The 11,049-nt window shown below is 32.4% G+C and overlaps 1 protein-coding gene and 1 long non-coding RNA gene across 2 annotated transcripts; one reads left to right on the top strand and one right to left on the bottom strand.

Annotated features, from left to right (window-relative positions):
• Nucleotides 1-230: 230 nt before the first annotated feature.
• On the top strand, nt 231-8,159 carry LOC134228877 (uncharacterized). Its single transcript, XR_009984094.1, has 5 exons — nt 231-753; nt 1,060-1,146; nt 5,882-6,029; nt 7,167-7,264; nt 7,745-8,159. It is a non-coding gene; the product is annotated as an uncharacterized LOC134228877 (long non-coding RNA).
• A 296-nt stretch (nt 8,160-8,455) lies between these two features.
• LOC134228878 (uncharacterized) lies at nt 8,456-10,668 on the bottom strand. The gene is made up of 4 exons (XM_062710571.1): nt 10,246-10,668; nt 9,819-10,010; nt 9,541-9,607; nt 8,456-9,424 (listed from the first exon to the last, which is right to left on the bottom strand). The coding sequence occupies exons 1-4, from the start codon at nt 10,407-10,409 to the stop codon at nt 8,456-8,458; spliced, it is 1,392 nt and encodes a 463-aa protein (XP_062566555.1). The 5' UTR covers nt 10,410-10,668.
• Nucleotides 10,669-11,049: the final 381 nt, after the last annotated feature.

Below are 11,049 nucleotides of genomic sequence, written 5' to 3'. Positions count from 1 at the left end.
TAAATTGGTTTCAATTTCCTCAATTTCTTCATAAAATAATTCCGAGGAATGTTTTGGTTGTTTTTACTTTTAGGTTGTTTAATCGAATTCCCCTTCAAGAGAGCCGCAAGCTTCATCGTGAAAATTAATGTCCTACGCACCCGGTGAGGGCTTAAGATTATTCTAACTACGGTGGTAAATTGCAACCCTCCCTTTTGGATTTGCAAAAAAAAATAGAAAAAAAGCTAATGTTGTAGGATAGGATTCTCAGGTTCTGAGATCAATATTTTCCTTTCTTTTTCAAAAACTTTTCAGGTAATCCATGCAAATATTTTTTCCTAGTTTTATATCAACCTCCTCCTTTAAAAACCATACCCCACCCGGTATCCTATTGAGTTATTTAACTACATGCAGGTGTAAAATGTACATTATAATACCCCCCCCCTTGAAAAAATCCTTCCACCCCTCAACAAAAAAAAAGATACCCACTGTCCTGTCCACAAGTACCTGTGCATGTGCATTCCAAAATGTATGCAGATATAAAGAGGCTTACTTACATCTGGAATGCAAGACAGAAAGTCCTAGTCACTTCCCTAAAATGAGTCGTACTGTACATATATTTACAAAATATTTATTAATTCGAAAATCTTTATTAAATGTTGTATTCTATACTCACAGGTATAATTTGCTGGTTATAAGCAGATCTATGCACGGCACTCCATTATACCACATTGATAGCTTCTCAAAGATTATAAATATGATACATGTAAGCAGGTAAGAAAAAAAATCTAAGAGAGAAATATTTTTTTTGCAGAGCTTGTGGTATACATTGTTTGTTATTACGTGTATAACTATCAATAACAATTTTGTTATTACGTGTATAACAATTTTGTTATTACATGTATACATGTAGCAAAACCTTTACCATTCAGCTTATATTTGCTTATCTTGCATTTCTTTAATGTAAATACATGTATATAATCTTCGTTAATTTATAAATTTAAATAAAGTGACAAAGAGATAATGAACTAAATGTTATTGAACCTACAGTACCTGAAATTTTTTAGTTTCTCTGTATAGGCACAGTTACTTGTCATCACAAGGACCAGATTTCAAGTACCAGAGTAGTCCTAACTCCTAAATTTTCCCAATTTGTCAAAAGTACATGTAAGTATTTTATAATATTTTTTGTTAGCTCACCTGAGCCGAAGGCTCAAGTGAGCTTTTCTGATCAAAGTTTGTCCATTGTTTGTCTGTCGTCGTTGTTGTTGTCATTAACTTTTCACATTTTCGACTTCTTCTCAAGAACCAGTGGGCCAAATTCAACCACACTTGGCACAAAGTATCTTTAGGTGAAGGGGATTCAAGTTAGTTCAAATGAAGGGCCATGCCATATCAAATGGGAGATAATTCAGAAATAATGAAAATTTGATGGTATGATTTAAAAATCTTCTTCTCAAGAACCACTGTGCCAGGAAAGATGAATCTTACAGAGAAGCATCCTCAGGTAGTGTAGATTCAAGTTTATTCAAATCATGACCCCCAGGGGAAGGGCGGGTCCACAATGGCCAATCAAAGTTTTACATAGAAACCCTTCGGGCTTTATGGAATTTAATCTCGTGACCAATTATGACTAAGCTGGGAATATCCCAAGTCAAAGTGGAAGGCAGTTCTTTAGCAGTTTTTTAACCTTAACAGTTCAGTGCTTTAGCAGTTCTTAGACAGTTTACTAGCCTTCTTCTCTCCTTAGGCAGTTTTCCTTAGCAGTCCACAGTTTAAGCAGTACTTAGCCAGTTCATTAGCAGTAACTTAGCAGTTGCTTAGCAGTTTCCTTAGCAGTATATCTTAGCAGTCAATAGGAAGGTTAAGGAGAACTGCTTAAAAACTGCTTAGTAACTGCTAAGGTGTTTCTTTTGTTTGCTCTACTTATATGGAAATGACTCTGAGTGACCTACATATAAATTTGAAAATTTATTAACTGCTTAAAAACTGTTAAAAAGAATGCTATATAAGCACTATTCTTGGCTACTTATAAGAACATAACACCACCCATATACATGATATATGAATACAAAAATGCATATAATTTTTGCTTCCAGGGTAATTTTTTGAAAAAATGACATCATATATGGGAATTTGACTTAGTATTGAGATTTAGATCTAAGGTATGAATTGTAAATGAGTCCTTTCATTAAGTCCATTTTCTTGCATAAACGTCGGTGGCATCTTTAGAGCTTGGTTAATTATACAGTGGACTAATCTACGGATCCCTCTATCAGTAGCTTATAAATTCATTTGCAAATATTTTAATTTATATTAAGTACTTATAATTAAAATATACAAACTAGCTAGATTATGTATACGTTTTATAATTTAATAGTTATCCAAATGAGAAGAGGGTATGCCTATTATATCACAATTAAGCCTACACACTTACCATATTTTCTGAAGCATACTTTAATTACTGCCAACAAATCTTTTAGCAATTTAATTTCCTATATCATCCAATTCCATTGTTTGATCAGATTTTTATAATAATGATCTCCCATCTCATGGAAATCAATTCAGATACACTTGTCACTATAAATATTAAGCTCACATCCAGTCCAATGTGGTGATCACAGATAATATTGTATTTTCCAAAGCATATTTTACTTCTTCACTGTATGGGTATAAATATATATAATATCCCAGACCATCACAAACATCCTCACAACTTGTAATTTTGAACTGATGTAGAAAAGGCGCACAAATCTTGACTGGCTTTCCTCATTGGATACAACCCTATAGTTTCAAGCAACCAAGGGGGACACAGCAGGTTGTTTATTTAACTAGATGGCTGGATTTGCAAGTTGATGGGATAAAGATTTGAAGCTCATATGCTCATGCTTTTTATAATATGATTAGTCTCAATTTATTACAAACTATTGTATCATTTCTTGTAAGATTTTTAGTATATATTTTTTCTATTTAATTTTATTTTCTGTATAAGAACTCCTGCCTGGCCCCCAATTATTTGTGACGTTATCATCAGGAAGCATTAACAGTAACACATGGGCAGTAATGAAGGCTAGTGAAAGTGAGGACCACCAAGAGTGAAAAAGTGTTGTATTACTTCTTCGCGCATAATAATAAGTTGCACTTTTAGCAGTTTTGAGAAACTGCTTGTTTGACTGCTTAAGTTTCTTCAATACTGAACTGCTTACACAAATTCTTAGCAGTTTTTAAGCAGTCTGTAAGCAGTTTTAAGGAATGCTAAGACTAAGACTGTTAAGAACTGCCTAAAAACTGCCAAAAAATTGACAGACTGCCTAATAACTGTTTATAAACTGCTAAAATAAGCAGTTCATTTTGACTTGGGATTTCATTGAATTTTTCTCACCTAAGCCAGAAGCTTAAGTTAGCCCTTTTTATGCCCCCGTAAATAAAGTGTTGGGGAACAGTTTCAGGGTTTTTTTTAGGGGTCGTAGGGGGCCACAGTATAAGGCCTCATTCCCAATGGTAAAAAGTATGTGTTTTTCCCAATTTCATTGAAGAAAATTCCCAAAAGAGAATCGAAACAAACAAACCGGTTAAAAAAATGTTCAAACGCAGTAACATTTTTATCAAAAGTGTTGTTCCAAATAAAAATCTAAAAGGCATTCTCCCAAAACTGATTGACTGAATGCAAAATAAGTCAAAGAAATACTTTGCAAATAAAACAAAACCCCTCTTATTTGAATTTATATGGAAAAATATTAAATATGATACTTTTCCCAATATCAACCAAATGTCGCTATTTTTCCCAATTAGAAAGGCCCAGGCCCTTGTTTTTGAGACCTAGAAAAAACCCTGAGTTTATAGTTTTTGTCGTGTCTGTCTGTCTGTCTGTCTCTCTGTCTGTTTGTCCTCAAAAACTTTAACCTTGTCCTTAACTTTTGATTTAGTGAAGCTATGACTTTCATATTTCACATGTGTTTTCCTTGTGAAAAGACCTTTCTTTGGATACCACAAATTTAACCTTCTTACCTTGATCTTGGAGTTTGACTCACTTTTACATGATAATTTTACACTTTTACTTTGGCCATATCTTTTGAACAGTAGACACCAGGACATTTATACTTCACATGTGTATTTTTTATTGAAAGACCTTTCACTGGATACCAACAACCTATACCCTTTGACCTTGACCTTGTAGATTTCTGTACCTGTGCAAAACTTGAACCTTGGCCATAACTTTTGAACGGTAAGGGATACGGTTTTCTGTTCATACTTCACATATGTAATCCTTGTGAGAAGACCCTTCATTAGATACCAAGCACTTTGACCCTTTGACCTTGACCTTTGAGTTTGACCTACTTTAAAAAACAAGCCTTGACCATAACTTTCAAAGGGTTAGGGCTAGTGCTTTCATATTTTACATATTTAATTCTTGTGACAAGACCTTTTATTTGATAACAAGAACTTTGACCCTTTGACCTTGACCATGGAGTTTGACCTACTTTTAAAAGAAAATTAACCTTGGCCATAACTTCTGAAAGGTTAGGGCTAGGGCTTCCATACTCTACATAAGTAATTCTGTGGCAAGACCTTTCATTGGAAACCAATTAGTAACTTAGCCTTTAGGACTTGACCTTGGAGATTTTTGTACTTATTGAAAAAAAAACTTTAATAATGGCCTGCTTTCAAATTTCACAATTGCTTTCCAGTGAGAATATCCTACTTTTGGTACCTATTAATTAACGACGTTCGATCCTGATATTTAAAGTCTTAAACTTTTTTTGGCAAGTATATTTTTAGTTTCTACATACATAGCTTAATCAAAATTCAAATCAAAAAATGGGGGTCAATATGCTTCTTTTAGCGCTACAGTACATTTAATATGACCTTTCTGCACTGAAATTTGTGTTTTAATTAAAAATTACATCTTCAACGTTTCCCTCCAATATTTTTATCCAATTAAAGCATGAAACAAAATGAACTCTAAGTATGTTTAAAAAAAGACACTTAAAAATTTTGACTAAGAAAAGGTTTCAAATTGCTTCGCATAATCAATTATTTGACCTTTCTGCACTAATAAAATGTTAATTTTCCGGCATTGAAAATATAATAGGCAAGAAAATTATTTTAAAGTCTTAAACTTTTTCTGATTTTAAGCAAATAGGTCAAAGTTATCTTGAATATTTAGAAAAAAACATCAAAAGTGGGGGTATATGATGTACATTTTCAGATATTAGTAAAAAAGTGTGAATTTTACGTTAAAATTGGCTCAATTTTTCCCCGGATTTTCAGAATATATTTACTATATTTGTCACAATTGCTGATAGAATTCATAAGAAATAATTTAATAGATATTTCAGAACTAGCATAACATATTTCACTGCAAAAAACAGCTTTGTGTGCAACCAGCATGGAAAAATAGGCACCCAAAATTAACAGCACTGTTATAGTTCAAATGGAAAAAAACTGACCATTTTCGTCTATAAAACCTTCCGCCACAAAATATAATCCCTAGTTTCATTCTACTTGAATGGAATTTAATCGCGGTTTTTTCATTGAATATAGTTTAATTTGCATTGTAGAATTCAGTTTTATTGTTAGAACCTAAAAATGATGCTAAATTTTATGAATAAAGGACCTGCGCGAAATCCGCTCAAAATATCAGGATCGAACGTCCTTAAATTTGCATTTAAGAAAAGTTTGATCTTTGCTATGTTGTCATACGGGGGCATCAGTGTTTCACAAACATATCCTGTTTTTGGTCAAAATTTGTCGTAAAAATTTTCATTTTGATTTCATGCATTGTTGATCGAAACTTTAAATGCATTTTATTAAAAAAAGTACAATTGTAAAAATACCAGCTTATAAAAAATTCTTAAATTTGTGAGATTCGATCTCAATATGATAATATGATACATTTCAGCTAGTGACACAAGAGAAGAATGTGGAGTAAATGCCAATAAAGGCTGGACTGCAGGGGTATACCTGACTTCTCGGCAATTTCTGGTTATCACCATCCGAATGACCGATTCAGAGGAGAAGACCAACTTCAAGGTGACTCTTATGCATTGGTAAGGATTGAAATTTAATTTCATTAATATGGACACTTGAGGGATGCAAGTGTCAATTTATTGTTATTTGTTTTTAGACCTATTGCTTTTCTTTTCATCAGTTGTTGTGTGTCCCATCAGTAACAAATTATACATTACTGACTGAACCATTATCAACCAAATTTTGCATGGTAAAAGTGCTTCTTGATAGAATGCAAACAAACTAAGTACATTTAAAGTATATAGTTATACTTATAATGAGTATTAAAGAGTTCCATTTCCAAAATTGTACATTACTTTGCCCCTGGGTACCCAGTAATAGGTTCTGATGTTATAGAAGACATATAAAAAATGCAGTAATTCTTTGACAGTCATCTTTTTCTGCTCCTAGGTACTCAGCAAATAAACTTATGCATACATATATTATTTTATCCTATGTTTACGCCTTTATATATGCCTATATGACATCTTAAAGCGAGGACTGAAATGCAAGGCAAACTTAAAGGTCAAGGTCAAAAGGTCAAATTGTTAGCATCCGAAGGAAGGTTTTGTCATAAGGAATAATTTAACCTGTGAAATATGAGAATTTTAGTATTAACTATTAAAAAGTTATGGCCTAGATTATATTTTTTAAAAGTGGGTCAAACTCTTAGGTCAAGACCAATTTTAAGGTAAAAAAAACTTATTGAATGGTCTTGTCACAATGATTACAAAAGAATGTGAAGTATCAGATTGATAGCACTAACTGTTCAAAATTATTAGCCTAGGTTAAAGTTTAGGGATTTTTTTTTTATAAAAGTGGATCAAACCCTAATATCAAGGTCAAGAGGTCAAATTTTATAGTACCCCGATAAAGTTCTTGTTACATGAAATACACCTGTGGAATATGAAGCCATAACCCCACCCATTCATAAGTAATGTGTTTAACGGTTAAATATATTAAGACAGAAAGATGGACATAACAGTACAAAAACAATATAAACCCAACAATCTTTGATAACAGAGGCAAAATTAGTGCATAATATTTCCATGACGGTTTAAATAGTAATTAAAACAGATTCAAACTTATTCCTTTAAAAAGTTGAACTTTGAAGATATAAAATTCATGACTAATCTTAATAATATTTTTAGATTTATTTCTTTTTTTTTGCTTTACAGAGATCTTTCGCTGATGGACTCAAATTGTTTAGGAAAAAATCCAGCTACCACAGCCACAGATTTCTGGCGTGTGTTCAGAAGGAACATAGATGCAATTGGTAGGTAAATTTTGCTTTTAAATTCCCTTGCAACAGATACAAATTGCATCATCAGATATAGGTCAATGAAACAGAGACAATTATCACAAGGTTTAATTGATACCTGACACAAGATTGTTTTTAAGTTTAAAGTCATTTGCAGGAAAATTGTTTTCATTTTTTGTCAATAATTTTATACTTAAGAAACATTATAATTATACTTTTAATTCTGATTTATGATGTATGATTTTGAAATCATTATAATTTATGATGTATGTTTTTTGATTTTTTAAAGATCATTTACAATGTAGGCAATATAAATTCAACCTTTTACCAAATTGAACATAGGGGTGATATGAGATTGCTATATCTACTTTTGTTCATATTTTATGTTATCTTGATAAGTAGGGAAATATTGACTTTGGAAAAGCAGTTGTAAAATTCATGACTGTATTTCATTTACCGGTACCCAGTATTCATTACAATTATTTTCTCTTGCAGATGAAACAATCTCCAGACAGATGGGTGGCCCTTGAGCAGAGAATGTTAAAAAGAATTGAAGCATTCAATAAAGAAGATTAAGAAACAGAATGTGTCCAGTTGTTTGTTCATCAAAAGAATAACTTGGATAATCATAGTGGTGCTTCCTCAAAATCTGCATGTGTTAAAATTAAGCAGTTTCAAATTAAGATTTAGATAAAGCTCATTAAGTCATTTGCTGGATCAGATTTTGAGATTGTACTTATTGCATTTTTTTAATACAGTAACAGTGAAACGTTGATGATTAGTTGTACAAATTCATATACAGATCTAAGTATTAGAATTTCCTAATACTTTTCATCAAATGGATTAAAAGAATTGAAAGTCCAATATACTAGGAAAAATATATAAATTACATCACATGGATTTGATATGAATATATCATGATATTTACATGAAATTCGCATGAAATTCATATGAAAATCTGTAAGAAAGCAGCAAAAATATTCATATGAATTTCGTGCGAATTTTTATTCGCATGATATTCGTGCTAATTTCATGTCAAAATCGCATGATATTTTCATGCGAATATCATGTGTGGTCCTTTTCGTCTCCTTTTCATGCGAAGAATTCGCACGATATTCATGCGAATTTCATATGAAATTTATGCGAGCCACTTTTGCCTGTGTATACAATTTAGAATAAATGAATTAATAATCTGATGACTAAACTTTAACTGAATAAAAATTTGGTGCGGAAGAAATAAATTTTAACATTCGTAATTTGTACAACCTGCCATTTACTGTTTGGTCTTTGTCTTAATAAATATTCCAAAATATTCAATGAATTTAGTCTTAGGCGTAATTTTTTCTGGATTTCAGACATGTTGTTAATGAGGACCGGGCGATCAAAAACTGATTCATTTCTGTCAGGTATAAAATACCTATAATCACCAGTTTCAATGTTTCTAAGAATAAAGCCGAAAGATAGATTTAATCTAAAGGCCCGGTCCTCGGAATGAGAAGAATTTTGAATAATTTCAATCAAGTTTTCAGTTGTTACATTTTGAATTGGAACGTTTACCGATTTTTGGACTGAACCTTGTTCGCCTTTTCCCAAAATGAAATTTCTATTAGCTTTATATGTTCTCTCTAAATCTTCATCACCCGCCCAAGGTGCAGGGTCTCCATTCTCTTCCCATGGAAACTGAAGATCTGAAGATCCTTCCCCATGTTGATGGCGGAGTCTCTGATGGAGGTAAAGTTCCCGTCTGTTGACGGTAACTTCTCCGCATGTCCTACATCTAAATGTAGGTCTAGCTCCGGTTGGCGCAATATTGGCGGAGGAGGTGGACGGACCAGAGTTATCCGGAACGTAACGTCCAGAGGAGGTGGATGGGCCAGAGTCGTCCGGAACGTAACGTCCAGGAGAGGTGGACGGACCAGAGTTATCCGGAACGTAACGTCCAGAGGAGGTGGACGGGCCAGATTCGTCCGGAACATAACGTCCATAGGAGGATGGTCCGGGCGAGGCAGGAATGGAACAGGTAGAGGAGTTGGATGGATTTGTAGCAATAGAACTTGGTCGATGCTGGCGCTTGTGAATCAGTAATTCTCTTTTACTTCGAGAAATGAAACCACAAAGTTTACATGCTACACCCTTCCCCTTCTCCTTTGTTGATTTTACCTTTGTTGACTTCCCCTATAAAACATGAATAAGATAAACGATTAAAATTATAGGAATGTAGAAAGAAAAAATGATTAAAAAAAATATGTTGGACAGTTTTACTTTAAGATATCTTTTAAGTGAATACATACCGAATGATTTTTCTTTTGGAAGTCATCAAGGGCGTTGGCTAACATCTGGTTATCCTCTTCCATTTCCCTAAATTAAATTTATTCTTTAAAAAATACAGAGAAACACGTCATTTCTTATTTGTTTTAAATTACCCTCTCTATTTTTTAATTAGCTATTATATGTATATATAAAGTTAAATTGTATGTGTTTAAAAAATAAATGGAAAAAAGAAAAGAAGGAAATTTTATAAAAAAAAAACAACTTATGAACTGAAAATATTCTTTTCATTTTCACATACTTTTGTTCCCCCTCCATTGTTAACTGTCGCAAGCGTATTTGAACTTGCCGAGTCTCTAACAATTGAAATCTTCTTGCCCATGCAAGAAGTGATGATATATCACCAAAGGACTGCACATGTCTGTAAAATGTGTGGTCCACCGGGCAAATTCCAATAAAATTAAGTTCCAAATCCTCATCGGTAATTTGAACTCTGATGATGAATTAAAAAAAAGTATACATATCATTGTTTATGTAAATTAAGTCGTTGTTAATTACTGTTATAAATTTATATGATAGTTAACAAAATAATTATATGAGCTATATATTTGAATTAAAACAGAATCACTTGTGTCTATTGTATGTTCAATTTAAGATATAGATAGTTAATCTATATAAGAATTTTCTTTTTAAAAAAAAAGGGTATAAATAAAAAAAGGAAAAGTTACCTGCGCGCGATTTCTTTCTGCCAGATAGCCGATCTTCTAGCCACAACTAATGGATGATTTTCGATCACACACCACCACCATAATTCAACCAAGTCGTAAATTTTAGAAACAAATTCGTTGATTATGGTTTCCTCTGCGAAATAGATATCACCTTGACGCACCATTTTTAAAGAATGTTTTGAAGTTAGAAATTATTAACCTTAAATATATGGATTTACTAGCTTATATGACATTAAGTAATACGTCCAAAATGTATACTTTAAAACTGGACCTAAATTGACAGTTGTCAATAAGAAGAATGTCACTTCTCGCTTAGCTTAAAAAGTGTTGCTAGCTTGAGACAAAGATACTCGATCAATTAGTCCCGACACTAAGAACCCAACTTTTTTATTGATTTATAATCGGATTAAAAATGTTGTGTAAGGTATATATGATCTTTTAAAGAGAAAAAAAATGAAATTATAACTTTCTTAACTCTGACTTTTTTTTTGATACATAATATCAATAGTTAATAGTTTACTGACCGAATTTTTTTACGCAACTACACATTATACATTCACTTTAAAATTATTCTTTTATAAAATCTTACATATTTTTTTTCATGCTTATTCTTCATTTATACATTTCCCGGATTCATTGAATTTATTCTTTGACTGTTCAAATAAAAATTATTAAAACATCTCATTTTTATTCAAAATCTTCTTGTTCAATCTTCTTGATTTAACCGTTGCGCTAAAGTCTGAAATTCTCCTTGCTTGATTATCACCTCATCGCCATATTGGATCCGCCGTCTCGCTGCGCTCG

The sequence above is a fragment of the Saccostrea cucullata genome, unplaced genomic scaffold, assembly GCF_032062105.1.
Source record: "Saccostrea cucullata isolate Sc308-1 unplaced genomic scaffold, CSIRO_AGI_Scuc_v1 ctg5141, whole genome shotgun sequence".
Lineage (NCBI taxonomy): Eukaryota > Metazoa > Mollusca > Bivalvia > Ostreida > Ostreidae > Saccostrea > Saccostrea cuccullata.
The sequence above is the reverse complement of the archived record's forward strand: the minus strand, read 5'-3'. Positions and strand labels throughout refer to the sequence as shown.